The sequence below is a fragment of the Mixophyes fleayi genome, chromosome 8 (assembly GCF_038048845.1).
Source record: "Mixophyes fleayi isolate aMixFle1 chromosome 8, aMixFle1.hap1, whole genome shotgun sequence".
Taxonomy (NCBI): domain Eukaryota; kingdom Metazoa; phylum Chordata; class Amphibia; order Anura; family Limnodynastidae; genus Mixophyes; species Mixophyes fleayi.
The window spans coordinates 36,068,755-36,090,655 of NC_134409.1; the positions used below are offsets into that span (position 1 = coordinate 36,068,755).

The 21,901-nt window shown below is 39.1% G+C and overlaps 1 protein-coding gene across 1 annotated transcript; it reads right to left on the bottom strand.

Moving 5' to 3' along the window:
- Positions 1–397: 397 nt before the first annotated feature.
- Positions 398–20,417, bottom strand: LOC142099161 (ATP-binding cassette sub-family D member 3). Its single transcript, XM_075182340.1, has 17 exons — positions 20,300–20,417; positions 18,734–18,790; positions 18,495–18,637; positions 17,760–17,829; positions 17,523–17,592; positions 15,347–15,444; positions 15,139–15,230; positions 12,900–12,994; positions 12,746–12,818; positions 10,087–10,150; positions 9,209–9,286; positions 8,627–8,692; positions 8,429–8,518; positions 8,168–8,287; positions 6,587–6,691; positions 2,367–2,423; positions 398–1,474 (listed from the first exon to the last, which is right to left on the bottom strand). The coding sequence occupies exons 1-17, from the start codon at positions 20,402–20,404 to the stop codon at positions 1,397–1,399; spliced, it is 1,461 nt and encodes a 486-aa protein (XP_075038441.1). The 5' UTR covers positions 20,405–20,417; the 3' UTR covers positions 398–1,396.
- Between the last annotated feature and the right edge of the window lie 1,484 nt (positions 20,418–21,901).

Consider the following 21,901-nt stretch of genomic DNA (forward strand, 5'->3'; position numbering starts at 1 on the left):
ACAGGACTGTGCATCTTAGAAAAACTGCTGGACTTAATAGTGGTGGATCCAGGATGACGACGATTGGGGCAATCACCCCCCCAACACACCCCAGCAGCAGTACACCACATACGTTCGCATAGTGGCAGGCAGAGGATCCTGCCCGGCTGCTCCGATTATGTTATAAACACAAATCAGAGCAGCTGGGTAGCATGCACTGCCTGTTTCTTGGCCACCAGACCCACTCAAAGAGAAGGAGGCGGCAGAGTCCACCAATCACAGTGAAGAAGGGGTGGGGCTATGCTAAATCACCATTTTGCTGCAGCCTTCTTTTTTCAAAGTTCTTTTACAAGAAGTGACATTATATTATACATAACAATGCGTAACGGAAAGAAATATTTCAGCAGACACACTGGAACAGGGTTTACACAGATCCCATTTATTGCATACTCAGTGCATGCCATCCAACTTCTCTACCTCCAAACTATATCTACAATAAACGGTCTATTTCCCTGCACAGTGATCTCATTGTTAAACAGCATAAAAAGTCATCCAATTAACAACTATTTTTTAAGTTAATAGGTTATAATAAATCACATGGAAAGAATCCAAAAGTACACTGAAGTCTGCATGTGGGAAGAATAAACTTGTTACATATAAAATTGAAGACATGCAGCATCAGTCCAACAGAAATACCCAATGGATCATCTAGCCTTGGCCTGAATTTCATAGGATACCGTCCGATTTCTCCAGGATTGTGTGGTCTGCTTAGCAGAAATTACACCCTGGCCAAGTAATACCCATACAATGATGTATTGCTTCTGTTTGACCCTCAATTTTGCATTTGCCATTATCACAACCAGATATTTGGGTAAAACCTATAACAACCAAGCGAATCTTGCCCATAGCCTTTCTTCCATATCTCAAATTAAGAAAACAATTAACCTGAGATTAATAAAAATTAAAAAAAACAAAAAAAAATACAGACACTACATCTGTTACCTTAACAGCATCACATGAAACCCTTTTTGTCCCAGGCAACAATGCAGTCAATGCTTAATAAGGAAGCTCTGGAGCAGCCAACTGTACTTAACTTGGCTCTTATGGAAACATGACAAGCTAGTGGTAGATCGTTTACTCCTTGGAAACTGGGCACACTCATCACTGGCCAAGAAAGTCAAAGTAGTTGATTTCTTATTCAACAATCAGATCCACTGATTTGAATCTCGATGTAAACTTCGGTGTACCTTTAGTACAGTAGTGTTAATAATTACATACAAGTATGCACAGTTGTCAACATTCTACACATTAGACTTGGATTGTTTAGGATTAGGCAATAATCTGCTAATTAAAAAAAAAATTTAAAAAAACTATTCTGTAGTTTTTTTTTCCCCCATGAGTTATTCAATTTATATCACTATGATCCAAATTCAATTGTATCATCCGTGATTAGCTTGAAGTCATAGTTGCCTCGGCCATCCATGTGGAGATAGTACTGTAACGAGAAAGAGGGTTATTAATGATAAAGAAACAGCTTATTTTTATGGGGACATTGGTTTTCTGACTGTCTCTAGTATGATAGTCTCTAAAACTCCAAAGCACACTAATAAAACAAAGCTCTTTACATAATATAGTTGAGAATCATAATAACATACACTTAACAAAAGAGCTTGGTCACCTTGCACAGGTAGAGGACAGTGCAGTAATTGCTTATTTTCTTTGTTAGGCAGAGCTCGCTACTGTCCTAGATATAGAATTAGTTGCTTTAAATCTGTATCTGTCATTCAAAAGGCAAAGTACACAAAAGGTCCCCTTCATCAAGCAGGTTTATACCTTGGTTTCCATCAAGCCTGCAATATCCATGAAATTAGTTGGCCATTGAAAGTACTATTTCTAAACGTCTTTAGTTGTTTTCTATTAAAAACAAAATCCTACAGCTTGCCTTTGGCATATAAGACCATGGGCTAGATTTACTAAGCTGCGGGTTTGAAAAAGTGGGGATGTTGCCTATAGCAACCAATCAGATTCTAGCTGTCATTTTATAGAAAACACTAAATAAATGATAGCTAGAATCTGATTGGTTGCTATAGGCAACATCCCCACTTTTTCAAACCCGCATCTTAGTAAATCTAGCCCCATGTGTTTTAGAGAAGGCTTTGAGCATTTGTATGCAGCATTCAGGAAATGCCGAACGACGACAGCCACTTGACAGACATTCCTGGGATTGAGGGCGCGCCATTGTAAACAGCAGAAAGAACACAGTGCACGGACGTTTGCGAACCAAGTGCACTAAAATGACAATTTAACTAACTGTTTGCATAAAACATTTCTCCAGAAGTTCCACATTTACAGAGAAATGCACATAAGTTATGTCTGCACGAATATACCTCATGGTGTTTCCACAGGGACTTTCTGTGTGACACGGTGAACAAGGATATTCCAACCTAGAAAAGAACAAAAAGGAGACCTGTTTATCATCATTATTTACTTATATAGCGCCAGCAGATTCCGTAGCGCTGTACAATTGGAACAAACAGTAATAAAACAACACTGGGTAATATATACATACAGAGAGGTAAGAGGGCCCTGCTTGCAAGCTTATAATAAATACATTCCAATATAGGCTTAAGTCGCACACAGTGTTTGGGTTTTTTTGTTTGTTTGTTTTTTTTTTAGAAAAAAGGTTTAGTGATTCAAATCTTTAATGAGAAAAGCAGTTCCCCTGTCACACTTAAAAGCTTCAGAGGATTACAGCTGTAAGAACACCACATGTAGCTGTAGGAAAGCCAGCCTCGGAGAGCCTAAATTGCTTTACACTGCCTAATCTTCCTCTGTGAACAATTACAGCAGACTAATTCATTAAGAGATCTAAAAATTCAGAATGGCTAATTTCTTAGTAAGTTGCACTTTGCGTAGAGTTTCTCTATAATTCAATTCAAGAAACTCCAGCATCAGTACGAAATTATTTTAAACACCCAATGCTCTTGGCTGTCAACTTCTGAGATCAGTCCTTGAAGATAGCGCAAATTCAATACTTCAATGGGGATCATGTGCTCCCTGAGTGGTGTGCTGGGAACAATGTCACCGGGTGCGCCATCATCCAGGAAGTTACTTGTTCTCAGGTGATGACCATTGTGACTCAATCTCCCTGTTTGCAGTCCTCAACTGTGACATGAAAGTAGACAACAGCCACTGTGATAAACGGTGTCACGCATTGCGGTGTCACACAGTGCCATTGGGATGACATCAAAGTGGCTGAAGTCACCAATGCAATGTAGACAATCCACAAACTGTGATGTTACCTAGTGTCAATCGCTGTCTTTGCTTTAATGGGGGAGGTGGGGGGGATTGGGTTGTGTTAACAACAGCCCCTGATTGTATCACCGTAGTACCAGTGTCATCAGGAGTCTCTTTCAGTGCACAACACCCAGTGTCTTCACTCCTTAAACTGCTACGGGACTCCTAGAACAGCTATAGTTACCTCATGAGTATAATGTATTTTGCACAGAGGACATTACATTTACATATACGTCCATTAATGTGGTGAAACGGTCACAGTCGGCTTATGTTTAATTAAATATCTCATAATTAACAGCACAGTGCCTCCAAACAAACTGAGCTGTTGTGGGCTGGACATTTCTGTGAGGGTGTCCTATCAATTCACAAAGATTCAGTGTAATCATCAATATTCAACAGGGCACTAGCTTTAGTGAGTGGCACTCCCTTGATTCACCCCATAAAATGGCTGCCTCCGTATTATGTACAAGACGGGTGTTCTTTAACGTTTATGGTCAAGTATTGAAGAGGGGTGGATTAAATGGTTAAAAATGAACACCTGGAGCCAAGCCAAGATTTACCCCTTATGATAGCCACTAGTTTTGAATATATATTTATTGATATTTACATAGAATCTCTCAGGTACGTCTGGTTACCAGAAATGGTAGCAAAAGGTACAACTGTGTTTGCAAGGAACACTCTGCTGTGGGGTTACAAAGCGTTATCAAATCAGAGCAAAGTCCTGTCAGCTGATAACATAGCTCCCTCCAGATAAGTCTTCAACAAAAGTATGTAGACCAGTGTGAATAAGGTTTAGGAATGTAGGAAGATGGTTATATTTATTGTTTCAAAGGTCAGGCTGTGAGGATCTATACTGATGAGTTCAAGCTCATATAAGTTGTAAGTTACCTCAGCGTTAAAACGGACAGACACACACACAGACACACACAGAGACACACACACACAGACACACACAGAGACACACACACACAGAGACACACACACACAGACACAGGGGAGGTGGTCGCTTATGCAGCCACAGATTCAAGAGACATCCTATGTACAGGAGCTATTGCTAGCGGTTGATGACATGAAGTGGGTAAATGTGACACTAAGATACTGCTGGATGTACATTTATTTCCCCCATTCATACATTTTTATATAATGGACCATTCTGAGGTCTTTTTGCTGCTTTGTGTGAAGCTACCAGTGATTTTTGTTTTATAGATAGATCGATCTTTAAATGTGGTTATCGATTATGAAAAATTAGTGGTTTGGTTAAAACATAAATATAATACATAAAATACATATATTAAAAGGCAATGATACTATTTCTTGAAATAACATTAAATAGCTCCTCTAGACATTTTAAACAAAGACTGTTCTGCAGCATCATCCAGTTCATGACTTTTTGACTGTTTAGATCAACTGTTATTGATCGTCTGAAAAAGTGAACACTTTTTAGATTGCAATTAAAGAGTTGTACACCATTCCTTCTGCTTAGACAGCTGTTGGCAGTGGGTGTGAAAAAAAGGGTGGTCATTTAGTGCCACAGGGGCAGCATACCATTGGTTGAGTGGCTCATATGATGACTCTTTTCAAGCCTATACAGACAACTGTCAAAAGCAGCACCGGCCATAGAAGTTTTAAAACCCCTTCAAAATGTAATATTTTCCAGCTAAAAGGATTATTCAATTTAAAATATATTTTATTAAATATCTTTCCTTACCAATAACTGTAATTCATGTATCCCCACCATTAATATTCTCTCCATAGAAAGCAGACCTGACAGAGCAGCTCTTAGACTTTTAATTACAGCCGCTGTGTCGAATCTCTCCCAAAGGCGATGAGTAGTTTTCCCAGTTAATATGAGCACACAGAATATTGGTGTCCCAGGGGAGGGAAGGTAGTTATTTAGAAGAAATTATTTTTTAAAGGTGGTTTTTAGAATGTATTTGAAATGCAAGCTCAAATGTTGTAAGCTATTTTTTTTCAGGGTGATTACATTTAATATGTTCTGATATTGGCAAATTCAGCGTTCCAAAGCATACTGTGATGCAAGACTGGAATGGATAGAATAGAGCAAGCAGGAAAGGAAGAGGACCAGAGCAGTAATCCACCCACAAAAAGCTCATGGAATTCTCTGATCACCAGGATGACGTTTGTAAAAAGCCTAATTAAATAAAGTAATGTATGCAGAGAATAAACAGAGACTGGGAGTTCACTGACAGATGAAAAGCAGGATTCGGTAATAAAGGCCATCGTCCAAACCTATGTACAATTTCTATGATGCTTCAATGTGGAGTTACGGGATGTAGTGTTTCTATTGATAGATTTGTAGATAAATTGCACAAACCTGCAGTGTTTCTGCTTTATTGGCAACATACATATCCCACAATAATAGAGCTGCAGTTGTTCTCTCTGTGGCTTTTCTCCCTCAGTCTATCTGGCTTGTCACTTTTCCCTGCACTGAAAACGAGGTAGTTTTATGATGTGTATTAGACGCAGAAGGTTTGTGCCTAGAGGCAGCAGAAGCGGAGAGGTTAAACTGACTTTAAATCAGGATGGAATAAGCTGTGGGAAAGGACTGGTGACGACAAAGATAGTTGTGTGTAATAAAGGTGTGCCCGATAGGTGGGGCCTGGAACACCAAGGGCCTACAGGTTTTACTGATGTAAATCTTGTCCTGTCTATAACTGCGCCTGCAGCAGAGCTGAGAGAATGAAGCAACAGACAGCACCAGTTGCAAAGGACTGCTGAGCAAAACAATGTATCTGTTTCTACATTATTAACACATTATAATATAAATAAAAGCAAAACAACAGGAAAAAAAAAACAAAAACAAAAAAAAAAACTTTTATATAAAAAAAAAAATCCCTATAGATGGATGTGTTCCAATGTCTTTTTTCATTTACAAAAACAATGCACTATGCCATTGCCTTAATATAGGATTACATATAGGTTGAACTTTTACATATAAAAAACAAAAAAGGGTCATCAAGGTGGAATAAAACTGCAGTGCAAAGACTATCAGAATGGAGGATGAAATTATCAATGGGGACCTGGAAGATGTGGATATGTGGGCATCATACGGATTACATGTCATTACTATGAGAAACTGGTTACTGTACTTACATTCAAACAGCCACAGCTAAACTACAGCTAACATGTACCAAGACATCTGAATTTATTATAAATATAATCTGGTAGTGCATTTACAGATCGTGGGTTCATTATGACGACAGCTGTAGGCTATCTTGCTTGATTTCAGACAGTGCTGCAAGAATTTGGCTCTTTCTCATTTATATCCACAAATTCCACAATGACTTACCTTCCTACAGTGGCTGTAAATGTATCCTTCTACATCCACACTAACAGCGCTTGTGCATTCGTCCAAGATTGCAAACTGAGGCTTGTGGTAAAACAGGCGCGCCATCTGTGAACAAGAGCAATGTGTCACTAGCCAGTTAACAGCTCTGTAACCGGTGGAAAGAACAAGCAGCACACAAGTACTTTTATCAGCTCATTGGCCCCACAATCACTCAGAGCAGCATTCAATAAGAGTTACATACATGTAAGATATTATACTGCCTGATTAGAAAAGTAATGCATGGAAAGGACCAACCACTCGACCCAATTGGCCAGACCTATGTCTATATTGGGAAAGATCTGGTTGCTTGGCCATATAGCCAGAAGTTATGAGGAATAGAGAACAAGCTTGAGCGACACACAGATGTGGTTATCTTTTTCTAACCACCTGGACGCCAGCTAAAAGAGCCAAGTCAATTTTTGAACAAGGGTCTATTGTCCTTTTAAGACCCATACACATGGCAATTTGCAGACAATTCAGTCTAAAATTAGCTAATTGCATAGCAGAAGTGCAGCGTGTATAGGGAACTTTAGATTTGTCACAGCTATGTATACCACCCATGCCAGCTCCAGTTTAAACAAAGTACCTACAAAAAAAACAAAAAAAAACTTGAACTAGTTGCAGTTCTTAAACTCCTCCTCTGTCCTACTGTGGAATCCATCAATAAAATCCCCCACTGTCACAAATATATATATCCTGAACACCAAATAGGATTCGTCCAATAGATATCTAATAAAATAATGCTTCCAATAGTTAATATATAACTATTAGATTAGATATCCTGATATACTCCCCTTTTCCCCCCAAATTAAAAATGTAATTGCTGAGCAGGACCCAATTTATCCTTATAACCTGCACTACCATCCTTCCTTTCAGTAGCCTATTACTGTGTTCACAATCACCTCTATTCTTGCAAGAGGACAGTAGAATTTACTCCAGCCAGCAGTGACAATTGCTATGACACTGCTAAGGAAAGAACAAAGGCTGCCTCTGTAAGACATGGATATTATTACACTACCAGGTAAAGGGCAGAGGCATTGCTTGATCTGCATCAGAAAAAAAGGATATTAAAGTCTCTTCAGCTGATTGTAGTGTGCACAGATTGGCGAGACTTGCCCTCCATAAATGACGAGTTTGTCATTTATGGTGAGCATCAACCAATCTGTCTTGAAACATGACGACAAGCTACAATATATGCCGAGCATCGTATTTCAAAATTCTCCTGGCATTGTTGGGTATCGGAAGATCGGAGGATTTAAAGGGGTTTAATATAACAAAAGTGTGTTTGGGTGGACATCTCTTTGAAAAGACAATTCTATAATGGAACTCCGAGATCTCCCTTACTTGCCCCCTTTGTGGAATGATGATGTTCTAGCAGAACAATTACTAGGATTTTCTTTTCCAGCAGAAGAAACAGCTTGATGGCACTTAGAGCATCATCTGTACTAGGTCTTCACACAGAAGGTGACTGCCAGCAACATTACACCAATACGTACAAGTGTTTATAAGAAATGTTAGCTCTGCATACAAGGAATTACATACCGCCATACGCTGCTTCTCTCCTCCGCTGAGGACATCCATCCAATCCTGAACACTATCCCAGCCACCCTCACGTTCCAGAATCTGCCCCAGTTGGACATTGTCAAGGTATTCCTTCAGTACCTGTGTTTCAGATACACACATGCATTACTTATTTCCACAAATGTGTTTATGTTTGTGCAAATAATTATATGAAAGAATGGGGGGGAACAAGTCTGCAACATCTCATTATACAAATGACCAGCACAGCAGACTGGCTCTTACCTTATCAGATATACCTTTACGCTTCTGGTCTTCTTGTGTATCTGGATAGATGACTTGGTCCCGTAATGTCCCCAGAGTCATATACGGTCTCTAAAGTATGGAAATAATTCAGCTGGAATTGCTTTGTGTGTAATTGTATATGGACTACATTGTGTACACAACATGCTACAGATATAGAAAAATTTAATAAAAACATACCTGGGGGACATAAAATAGTTTTCCTCGTTCAGGTTTTGTCAGACATCCGCCGAAAAGTGGCCACAACTGAAAAAACAAAACACCAATACATTTGTAGCAAAATATCTGCTGACTCAACAGATCAATAAAAAAAAAAAAATGTACATACACTGTAGAGCTGTTCGTGATGAATAAAAACAACTACACACAGTCGGTGCAGCCAATTTGCAAGCTAGGACAATCATCACGAAAACGCAGTGTATCGATTCCCTAGGAACCTGAGACATCACTAAAACAACGTCAATATGTTCCTCGTTTGTCGGTGATGTCACAGTTTCCCGATGAACGGAAGCTGCTTTGATCATGAATATTGGTTCAGCTGACACTGTGGTAGGTGACGGGTACATTTTTAAAGTTATTTGAAGTAAAGGACGTTTTCTATTATTGTTACATGATAATTTGGCCAAGGAGGTGACAAAACATCTTAAGGTACACAAAGATAACCAGCACTTAGACCTCTACATTATATTACGTGGAAGTAATCTCCCATGTTAGGACTTTGGGAGTCACATAATAACCAAACTACAAGTACATGAAAATTACCTCTCCTAATACTCTGAAAAGGGAGCTCTTCCCACACCCATTGGGCCCACAGACGAGAACATTGGTGCCAGACCTCACCTGTAAATAAAGACAACGTACTTATTTCTTTTCAACAGTCACTTCAATAAAAGCAGATGCCAAAAAATAAATAAATAAATCCTGGCTTGACAAATAAATCACACATAAAATGGAGAACAACTTGTGAAATTAAATTAATACAATGGAAATACAACATAAGAAACTAAAACATGTTTGGTCCTACGCTCTGGACCCCTTGCGGTTTGGCAGATTTCATTAGACGATTCTCTCAACATAATAGATTATAGACGTTTAAAATGTACTGTACACTGCTGGTATTAATAACGCTGGTTGAACAAGCCGCTGTAGCCGTCATACCAGCTGCTCCAACATCCTGTTAATGCAGCAGATTCCATCCAAGCCCCCCAGCTGTTAGCCTGGGAGAACCATTGGGTTTAGCACAAGCAGAGCTAGTATGTGTGGGGATCATGGGCAACTGAACACCTAAGTTCAATAGTAAGCTTGTGTTGGAGTTCTTTAAGCTGCATTGCTAGATTTCCTTTGCCAATTGGGTGAAAGAGAATGTCCTTCCATTATGTGCTTTATATTCTAATCACATTTCAAAGCCCATCCGTGCATTAGCGTTTTAAAAGGTTACAGGGTATTTTACACAAACATGTAACATTGCTAGTCGTTAAACTGGCAATTAAGAACATTACCCCCAAGATGTATAAGTGCAAAGCTCAAAATCATGCAGAAGGTTCAGCTTAAAACATTTATGTGAGAAATGTAAAACATTTCAAAATCATCACAAAGTGACTGGTTGTGTTTCTAGGACAACCATAAATCACATTACTTACCTCAAAGTCGAGGTCTCTGATGAGAATATCTCCATTTGGTGTTGCTAAAGGAACGTGATCAAATCTACAAATATAAAAGGTTTACATATACTTAAGTGCCTCACATTGCCAGTATAATATATATCAACCTAGTCTACAATTTAATATAATTGAAAGCTATAAAAGAAAAAAAAAATGGATCAAATTACATTTCAAGATTCCATCCAAGAACTCAGAAGTTCCACATTTCTGATACATATGTATATATTGATTTAACTGCACCTATCATTTTTTTTACCTATGCTAGATAAAATAACTATAGTATAACTAATGAGCTTCTCAAATGGAATTTTCACAGTTTAGCAGAACAGAATAAAAATAAATATACTGCCTTGCTCTGTAAAGCAGCAATCATTCATAGAAAGTTAATTTTTTAACTTTTTTAAATAATTATCTTCTTTTGTCAATGTCTCTGGAGAGCGCAAAGTTTAGCTGTGAGTCACACAGAAACACAGCATGTCATGTGAAGGCAAAAGGTGCAGAGGATTTTACAGGTGAGAGGGGCAGAGGATTTTACGGAGGAAAGGGGGAGAGAGGGAGTCGTTCCAAAGCCTCTCTGCTCACTACATCATGTGCCATGTGACTATGGTTCCTATGGTAACATGACACCAGACAAAATTATAAACCATAAATCGCAGCCTGAAGAAACAAACCAAGGAAAAATGGTTAATACCAAGATTTTTCTAATAGACTGCCACAGTGATGTTAAATATTTTTTTTCACAGTATCGCTACTTTAAGTTATACATGTCCTTTTTCAGTATAGAAACTCATGAACAGATTTGAGTGACTGGCCAGGAGTGGGCATACGATGTAGAACAAGACAGTCTAAGATAAATGGGGGATGAGACCTTACTGATCTAAATAAACAAGCCGCTGTCCTATAAAGGACACTTGACGCCAATAGGCTGTGACCTAACTATGGGTTCCTTATGTACACAGAAATCTGTATACTACATCTCTTATCAGAATAAATCATGGTGTGGACACAGTTGATCACAAATATCTAAATTAAAATTCCTTCCCGACAACTATTATACTAATTTCCGCCCCTGGGGCTAGAAACGACAGCATGTAATTTCTCGCACTACTAGAGGTGCACTTGCCCTTATGCAATTGATGACTTAACACTGAATTCAAAGAGAGGATGAGAAGGGAATGTGGTTCTCACCATGGACTATTGGAAACCAGCCCAACTTGTCCATTTTCTAACCACAGTCACAAAGCCCTTGAGATTTGCTGATGAGTTGTCAGGATCTGAACAATTATGTTCATCCTCCACAGTATGAAAACACTGTGCCTCAGCTACATAAGCTGTTAATAAGCTCTGACACAAACTCTCCCCTCCATATGTTACTGGATGGGAGAGCGAACTAGAAAGGACATTATCCGATTTGTAAAAGACCAAAATATTAACTCTAGCCATATGTCTTCTATTAGCTCCAGCATCCAAACTACAATTTGGTATCCAGGTGATATTTAGGGCAGCACGGTGGCTAAGTGGTTAGCACTTCTGCCTTACAGCACTGGGGTCATGAGTTCGACAGGCAATCTGAATAAATACCAGGAGGCTAATTACTTAGATAACAGTGTGCTAATTTATGCAATTAATTACTTGAGATTAATCTCTCTGACATCTCGTTACAGAGGTCAAATTAGCATTTTCTGCCCATTATAGTCAATGAGAATGATTAATCTCGGCATCACTCGACTGAAGGCAATGGTTGTGCAACACAGCAACTAAAAATTGCCATCCCATAGAAATCTGCAACATAATGGACGATCACTGGTAAATGATTAATCGCCTGTGGTGGAACAACTGCAAATCATAGGGCAGTGATATTTTGTGTAGAAATAGCCTCTGACGTGCGTTGAAGGGCTAAGCTTTGGCCTGCTCAGTGATTGGTCATGTGGCCTTACCATCTTATATGACAATTATAATAGTAACAGGTCATTTCTCACTTTCCTCCCCCCCATATCACCTGTCTTGTGACCATTTGTGTAACACTCTTCCTACCTAATGTGTCTGTCTGGCATTTAAATATTCACCAACTGTATTTGATATTTTTTTTATTATGCATATGCTTATGTATTGTTTAAGAACAGAGCACTAGAAAACTGAATATTGTCACATTAGCCTGTTACTTATATATTTAAAAGTGCAGAAACCCAAATGACAATTAAGAAGTGCACTGCAATATACAGACATAATGCTTCCATATTCCAGGCCACAGTAGAGCAAAACTACAATAAAAAAAATAATATGTATATAAAATTATACACATATATTTATATATGTGTGACTACCTATTAGTGCTCCTATTTGGATTACTGCCTAAATATATCAAAAAGTGCCACTTATCAAATGAATGAAATTATTGTATGGCTAAGTAATAAGCAAAACTACAATAAGTATAGTGATGTTTGAATTACTTCAGATAAATAAATGTAATCGTGCACTTCCTTTGTCAGTGATGAAATACTGGCTTTCCCCACCCTTGGTTTATGATGTAGTGTATCAGCATTCCACACCATTCTACTCATCCAATTCTAGGCACTCAAATTAACACATCAAAATAATACAGAACCTGGGATGGAAAGTTATTTCCCCAAAAACATACTTAATGATGTTGTCAGTATTGATAATTCTTCCACTTCCAGGTATTAAGGGTATTCTGGGAAGAGCTTCTGTTTCTGCAATTTCAAAGAAATAATAATATGAGTATGTGTGATTCCGCAGGAGGACCTTCACTGAAGAGAAGGGAGTGCATTTACCCTTGTCCTGTTGTTGAGAAATCATAGTGCGTTCATATTTCCCTTGGTTCAAATCCTTCAGCACTTGCATCAATTCTGTAATTCTGGCTGTGAAACTACAAGGAAGACATATTATAGTCAACATTTGTTTATATAACATGACAATCAGACATAACAAGTGGCATGGCCCACAGCAAAGCTACACTCCACCATCCAATGCAAGGCATTGTAGCCCCCCCCCCCCCCCCCGTGATGTGATATATATCCAAACAACACCCTTTAATGCAAGGGGAACAAAAAGGTGTGAAGATGTATAGACATTAATTTTTCTCTAACCATGAAGAGCTGCCAAACCCATTAAAACCATATTTTCCTCTATGATCTGGGCCCCATGGCACACGCATGTTCTACTATAATTATAGTTACGCACGCAAAATGATGTATAAATCAGTGGCGCACACGGGGGGGATGTTTCTGGGTCTCCAGAAACCCCCCATCCGCTAAAAAAGTGCCCTACATATCGGCACTGCTGTATAGTACAGTGCAGCCGAAACGGAGCTGCCGCGCATGCGAGGAAGCTCTCTAGGGGTTGTTGTTTTTTTTCAGGGGTGGAGGAAACCCCCCCCTGAAAAATCCTCCGTGCGCCCCTGTAAATATAGCAGATGTATACAAGATCAGGCCCACAGACGTGAACTTATATTTCTATGAAACTTTTACAGTTAAAGTGTATTGTTTTAGAATCAAAACTAAACTAATACATACAAATATTGCTTTAAACAATTATTTAAGGCTTTCGAGTTCTAAAAGTAGAACTTCATGTAACATCCATAGATCTTATTACATGTATAATACTAATGTTTAACACCAAACCACTGATGAGATTTACTAGAAAAATGTCATGTACTACCCATATTTGAATACAGGTTTTTTGTTTTTTTTGGGTTTTTTTTAACAAACATTTACCTCTACTGCGTTGTGTAATCACTTGCAGTTTCTCAGCTATTCAGCAGCATATTGCTTATGATAGTGGCTGACTGTCACCTTTGCTCAGACCAGAGATGCTGCAGATTTATTCATTTATTTAATGTGAAGTAAATTTCTCTCAAAGCGCCATCAGGTGGCAGAAAAATGTATTACAGTGAATTACAAAATTAACAGAGAAAAATCTTCACTTCATCATCATTTATTTATATAGGGCCACTAATTCCGCACCGCTGTACAGAGACATCTGTCCCGGCCCCCAATAGAGCTTACAGTCTAAATTCCTTAACACACATACAGACAGACTAAGGTCAATTTAATAGCAGCCAATTAACCTACTAGCATGTTTTTGGTTTGTGGGAGGAGACCAGAGCACCCGGAGGAAACCCACAGAACCACAGGGAGAACATACAAACGCCACACAGATAAGGTCATGGTCGGGAATCAAACTCATGACCCCACTGCTGTGAGGCAGAAGTGCTAGCCACTAAGCCACCATGCTGCTCACTTGGAGTTAAAGGATTAATTCTAATGAGTTATATGTAGCATCCCACTATACTTGAGTTAATCACTATAATGTGCTATCACACATAGCATATGCTAAGGACGCATGGAAGCGAGGGGAGTCCTGTGAAGGCGCAGGTCCGTATAACAGTCACAAGGTTTCTATGCTGCTGTTGGTTGACTTGAATACAAACCCTGTCATTGAATCAGTGGAGAAATTGCCAGATAAGTAAATCTTTCTAATAAAAGCATTATGACTGCAGCAGTGAGAATAAAGCTTGAGCTTTGGAAATAAAATGCAGGTTTAGAATCCATTTACATATTCCACATTAATTAGAATATCAGTGATGTTTCACACTTAAGCCAGGTTTATTGATATATGGAAGGTGTTAATGGAGGTTTTTGGATAGATTCGGATAAGTATGTCTCCCCCTCAGAATTCAACATCTAACCCAGAATAATCAGTTTATACCAGTCATAAGCTGTTCCAAGTCTGATAGCAATTATGACAACCCTTAATGATATTGTCTCTTACCCCCCTCCTATTCTCAGCACCCCATCACTCTATATTTGTTTAAAAATGCACTGATTAGGCTACTGCTATTTTTCTATAGTTATTATATAAAGAAAACAAAAATGGAAGCATTCAGTTTGGTGACAAACTACTTGTTTATTTGTGAATGTTGTGCAATAAATAATTAAAAAAAAAAAATAAACAAAAGAAATAAAGAAGGAAGTCTGAAAAGTGTAAGTATTCTGCAATAAGGAAACTCACCCTGCAAGCCTGGTCATTTCACGTCCTGCTAGCACAATCCTGCCCAGCGCTTGTGACATCCTCAGTAACATCCTTCCACTCTGGTAGTAATCCTGGCAGGTAGAGGAACAAGTGTTCAAACTGACTTTTCTACACACACACACACACACACACACACACACACACACACACGAGAATTCTCAGAGTGAACGATGCTCTCGCTTCTCACCTCCAGGAGCTCCGCATGCGAACTGCTCAGATGCCGTGGGTGATTTGGTGTAAGGAATGGACGGCTGACAACCAGATAACCAACGACTGTAGCAAGGTCTGAAGAGGTGGGGGGGGGTTTAAAAAAGTTAGTAAATCAAAGTCAACCCATCATGTATTTAATATTTTCATGCAGCTAAAAAAGGTATATGACCATACAGCATTAGGAGATAATGTCTGCAACATATTTACTGCTCTTACAGTAAAGAACTCTATTAGATCTTATCTATGAATCATCTCTGGGAAGCCCAGCAAAATGGACATGAATAGGTATTAAAAGCATCATTCTTCAGTTTCCTCTTAATTACACAAAAGCAATGTGAAAGTGGCAGGGGTAAATGCAGGTTTTCTAGAGGAAGGGGGGGGGGGGTACAAACTCTTGATTACAAAGGGGGTGTGACCATCCAATGGAAGGGTTGTGTTAACTAGCAATAGCGCCCACCTCCAGCCCCCTATATTTATTTTGTAATGCTGCGCGGACCAGTTTATTGCTTGTGGCTCAGCCATACTTTAAATGTTATTTACCTTCTAATTATTTATGCTTATAGCCACAATGCCCTCCTACATACTGTAGCCATATCTCCCATTATCCCCTGACATATATGTCATTGCCATCCCCACTTCCCCGCCCGATTCCAATCCCCACTGCCCCGCCCCCTGTCCGATTCCAATCCCCACTGCCCCGCCACCTGTCCATTATACTGCACCTGTGAAAAAGATTTTTTTTTAGTCAACTAAGTTGGCTTTTTATATATCTTGCTTCATGGGGAATAATTAACCCATATTATACATCCACCCTGTGCACCCTCTCTTAGATTATACAAAGTATTTTTCAATGTGGTGATCCCTATTGGAAGCCAACCATTTTGAAAATATTCTTGACAACCTATAATATTTGAGCATACACTATTTTGCAGACAGCATGAAATTATTACATTGTAAAATGTGCACTAAATTACATAAATCAGACTGCCCCAGTATCACTAATATCCTTGTGACTTGATATAAATATGTCACAGTTATGGGACTTGCGGATCATAGTATAATGAAATCACTAGATCCTAACTGGTCTTGGATTTTATTGCATTGATGCTGGTCTCTAAGGCAAGGACCTATGTTGTTAGTAGGAATTGCATGAATGTGCAGGGTTTCTGGTCACAGATTATGCAGTAGGTGACTTCTAAAATTACGCTCCAGTTTGTTTGGTTCATCGTATACATTTTAATTACTGCTCTCCCTCCCCCTCACCCTTCCTTATCTGCACCATGATCCCGGGCTGTCCAGCACTGACTGTGCTCAGATAAGTGTGACTATACACACGTCCTTTCTGAGCATCCTTAGGCTGGGTACACATTACAGAAAGTTTCTGCCAATGCAATATCGTTAGCGATTTTACCAACGACTGAAAGTCCCGCTCAGCATGCCGATTCATATGTGTGCACTATACGCGTTTTACCTTCAGATCCGTCCTCTTCGCCTGATATAACCATCGACTGAAAAGATTGGGACTCTATGGAGAACTGTCTACACTGCTGGTTGCGAGTGCATACACACTGCAGAATTTGACTGACACCGTTCCATCGTTTATAGAGATTTTTTTTAGCCCGGTTATAAAATCAAACTGTACAATGAGCTTTGGTACAATAAAAACTTTACAGTGGGAGCGTACACACTAATGCAATATTGGACTCAACAGTCGTTTATCATGCGAATGGCACGATAATCGGGTGAAAAACCTGTAGAGTGTGTACCCATAGTTATAATTGGTGCTCTAGAATGCTTGCCCATGAACACTCATTCTGGGGTGACAATGTTGGTAAATCTCGGCGCTGCAGTAACACTGGCTGTACTACCTTATCTACAGCAGAGTGAGATTTGAGCGCAGAGGAGGGATTTATGGGCAACAGTTAACCCTCTAAGTGTGCGCCTGAGCGGCGTGGATCTCTGAAAAGGAAATCCTGCTGAAACCAGATTTCACCAAAGCCCCTTTAATCATGGTAAATTCATCCACTTAAATGTTTAATAGAAGCAGTATTCAAGGAGTGCTCCTTCCGCAACAGCCTATATAGTAAACAGTAGAATATAATACCAATTGCATTTTTGCAGAGTATTACGTAACAGCTCAGATTACAACTTACATTTGGCAATAATGCTGTCTACAAAGCCCATGGAGAACCGGAACAAAATGAAATTATGCAAGTGCTCCACCTGTGGACACCAGAGCATTCCAGAGTAAGTAAATCTGTACATAATCATAATATTAAATTACATTTGAAACTGCCACTAGAAATGCTAATCATCAAGGTGTAATACAACTAGAAAACAGGGATGTGGAAAGTATACAGGTGATATTCACCACTTTATAACCATCTTACCAACTTGTTGAAAGCTGAGTGAATGGTCAGCTTTTCCCTTCTATTCCCATTGTAAAAGGCAATTTCTTCACTAAAAGAAAACAATAAATAAAAACATTAAAGTCACCTAAAATAAAATGTGTTCAAACAGACAGCTAGTTTATGGTAAGATCTCAGCCCCTGGCAGCTACTAGAGGTACAAGGAACGCAGTTGCACCAAAGCTGAAAAACCCCAAAACATGTGCCTCTCTGTCACATGAACATACTAGTGACTTGAAAATCATAATAGCAAATCGGTGCAATTCATTTTGTTTGTGGGAGCAGTACAATGATCCCTATGCGTGCAATTAAACAATGGTGTGGACGGCATTGGCCCAATCACCTGCAGAGAGAGGTCTATTTTCCTTCTGTTATAATTCTGCTAGTTCCACCTGAAAACTGAACAAGACCCTGCTCACCACCCCCCAACATTAGACGTCATTGGAGTCTGGGCTATGTCACAAAAGGTAAATAACCAAGTAAAAAAAAAAAAAATGGCAGTTACCAAAAGAAGCCAACTTCACTGTCACACCTTTGATTACAGTAAAAGAGGACACAAGAGGAGAACACTAGAAACCCACAATTATACAACTTGTCTGAATGCACATACAAGGTATATTGCAAAGAAATCCAAACCACAATCAGAAGTCCACGGTCTTCAGAGGGTTAAACACACCAAATGAACTATGTTGCCTAAGAGAAGGCAGATTGTATTACCTGTTGGTAATGAGCCGTGAGTTGACATATCTGTATTCGCCTTCATATCTCTGCTCGGTAATGGTCATCTTACCAATAGGCCTCCTGATGCGTGTAAGGAAAAGTCCTGAGACAAGCAGATAAGCCATCATGCTCGCTGGACCCTATGGAAATACAGCAACAGTAATGATCAACAATGGTGACTGCATACGTCAGCAGGAATACCAGCAGCGCAGCAGGCAAAGATTCAGCCGTGTTACCTGAGCTCCAATTGCACTTGTCAACTTGAAGATATACAGGACAATGTCCAAAAATGGCTGCAAAGCAGAAATATCACAGTTAATTGGTTAACCACATTTTATTATCTGTTTAATGTATGCGTTACGGAATAGGTTTAAGATTTAAGCTTATAAGTCAAAAACCTGCAGGATGAATAAATAAACGCATTTATTTTTGAATATTACATATGGATCACACTTTTCTTGAGCAGTAAAGAAAGGACACCCATGGATGAAAGATGTTCATTTGGAAGTTATTAATCAATAATGTAATGCAGTTTTCAGAAATGTTCCACAAGATGGCCACCAGGTGGAACCACTGAGGGGGTTTAAACTCACCCAGGTCAAGCAAGAAATAGGTTTACAGTGCAAAATAACTTGTGAACATGTTATGCAGATAGTATTGAACACACACAATCTAATTAAATGACATGTAGACAATCATACCTGAAATAATTAAAGTGCTTGTATAAAAAACCCAGCAGGATAAACAAACAAATAACTATTATTATTCTTTATTTAAAAAGTGCAGACATATTGCACAGCACTGGACATTGAGGGGAACTGAACATTTATTTAAAGAAGAATTCCACGCAGGGAAATATGTTTGTGAGAAAACTAGAGATGCTCAAAGTGGCCACATCTAGTTTCTTGAACCAATTTGTTGCATCGGTCCAAAAGATCTACAATTTGCAGTTTTTTTTTTTCTTTTTCGAGAAGGTGATACAAGTTGGACGTGTTCGAGCGGAATGGTCTCAAGCGTGTTCAAGCTTAAAAATTGATACATTTTAACAGTTTCTAATCGTGAACCTTGCACATCGAAACATTATAAGTGGTGTTCTCGGTTCAAATAAAAATAAAAAAATATTTAAGTCACTATATTTTATTATTTGAAAATCTTAAAGCTTTTAAAAATAAAAACATTTTAAAAACAGTACATTTTATTGCGAACCTCAAACGTTATACCACAATTGCATCGTACTACGAACACGTTTGTGGCCACTGAACTTTGAACCATTTTCTATTTTCTCTAGTGAAAATCCCAAAACAGCAACAGAAAGCCACCAAACCAGCTGCAAGAGCTGTGGCAGAGGAAGAAACCATTAGAGAGTAACTGGGGTACACATCTGGTGTTGGAGGGGAAGGGGCAAAGACATTGTACTACTAGCGGTGGGGAAGGTTAATGCAAAAGTAATTCCCCGAGTTGAGTTCTTTAAAGCAGCCGAGGACAGCAGTTATCGGATACAACAAGAAAGATAACAAAAATAGCCTATCCTGCTTTAGTATACTTTATTGCATGTATACTTCTATAAGGAATGCCAGCTGGCATACTGGTGATAAATGAAAGAGTGAAGCATATGAAGGTTCCTCAGACAGCAATTTTATCCTTGGGTGAATACCCAACGCTTAGCGAAATTATGAACCCATTTACATAAACATCTGTGAATGTTACTATATGATAATGAAATAGAAACTTGTTTTTTGTTTTGTTTTGTTTTTATTTTTAGATTTCCCTTCAGAATGAGAAAACGAGAAGCTTAAACCCACCTTGCTCAGGTTGGAGTATAAATCCACCACACTGTTACAGAACCTCTCCACGTCTTGTGTAAGCAGCTGGTCAGCATTAGCTATCCGGTTGTCAAGGTTTCCCATTTTGTAATAAGTGAAGGACCTAAAGGAAACATAAGTGATGCACACAACATTATTACGTTTCGGAAACAGAATCCATCTTCAAGTCAGGATAAGTGCGAGAGAAAATCTAGGTACATTTAAATCCCCGCACAAAAAAGTTCTATTTCCAACATCCATGTCCATGACCCAGTGACAAGAGTTTGGGCTGTCACTATACATAACTCTACATTAAAGTGTATACAGTACAATGTTACATTTGTACATGGCTCCGTGTCAACCACCTACCTTTCTTCTCTCCAGATATATTCTTATAGAAATGCACATTAAAATATATCCAAACACAAGTCACATTCCTTATAAACACACATCCACATAGCAATGACAATGCCAGTATGTGCTACAGGTACGACGAGGGAGAACAATAACTGCATTTGGGGTTAAGTAAATAACCTTGCTGTAGTGGATGAGCCAGAAGAACATAAGACAAGAAAGAGAGTGGGAACAGAGCTTGTGTAGGGCAGTACAAACATGGTATAATGTACCTCCCAAAGTACACTGTTAGGACATTAGAAGTCACTGAGCAATTAAGAGGCCTTAAGAGAGTTTGTAGGCAACACACTTTGTTTGGAGTTATAGCTTATTTTTGTCCTCTTAATATAGTTATTGTTCTACTATAAGGGATAGGTTATTCCTCCTATACCAAGATACACAGAAACACATTATTTATATAATTACAGTTAGAACACAGACTAAAAGGTGCCCGTACACGCTGCGATATGGAGAGGTATGGGCAGTGTCGGACTGGCCTGCCGGGGAGCCGGGGTATCCCCCGGGAGGCCCTGTTGCCTGATAACCCCGCCCTCTTTGTTGGTGAGGCAGAGCAGAGAATTACCGAGTTGCGGTCAGTCTACATATGAAACGGAGACTGTCAAACTAATCCCTGCCTACAGCCAGCACGTGAGAACACTTCCTGCTCCTGAGACAGAGAGAGGCAGAAATGCTTCACAGTGACACAGATCTCAGATTACTCCTTCTGCTGTAGTTGCAGGCGTCCTGTAGTCATAAAGTTGCCATCCTAACTGCAGTGTGAGTCCGTGTAATCAGTAAGTAATAAATCGTGCAAACTTCTCTAGAGCTCTCCACTGTGTGACCTCGGAGGGAGGGAGATAAATTAGAATGGCTTCATTGCAATATACGTCTTCAGTGCCTCTATAAAAGGATCCTATTGCAGCTGACCAATGAATGGATTCCTAATAAACTAGTAACCAAATTCACTGTTTATATCATGTTCCATGTTTATTTGTTTTCAATCAATTGTGGGACTCTATTCCCTATAGAAGCATATCTTAATCAGAATAAAACACATTCAGACAGTTAGGTCCTTATAGGATTGCATCTGCTATATGCTTTAATATTAATGTTTTGCTTTTGTCCTTTGTAGTGGCATTGGATTATTATTGAGTGTACATTTTGTGGGTAGATCATTTTTTAGAGTCCTGTTTTTATTTGCCAGTGTCT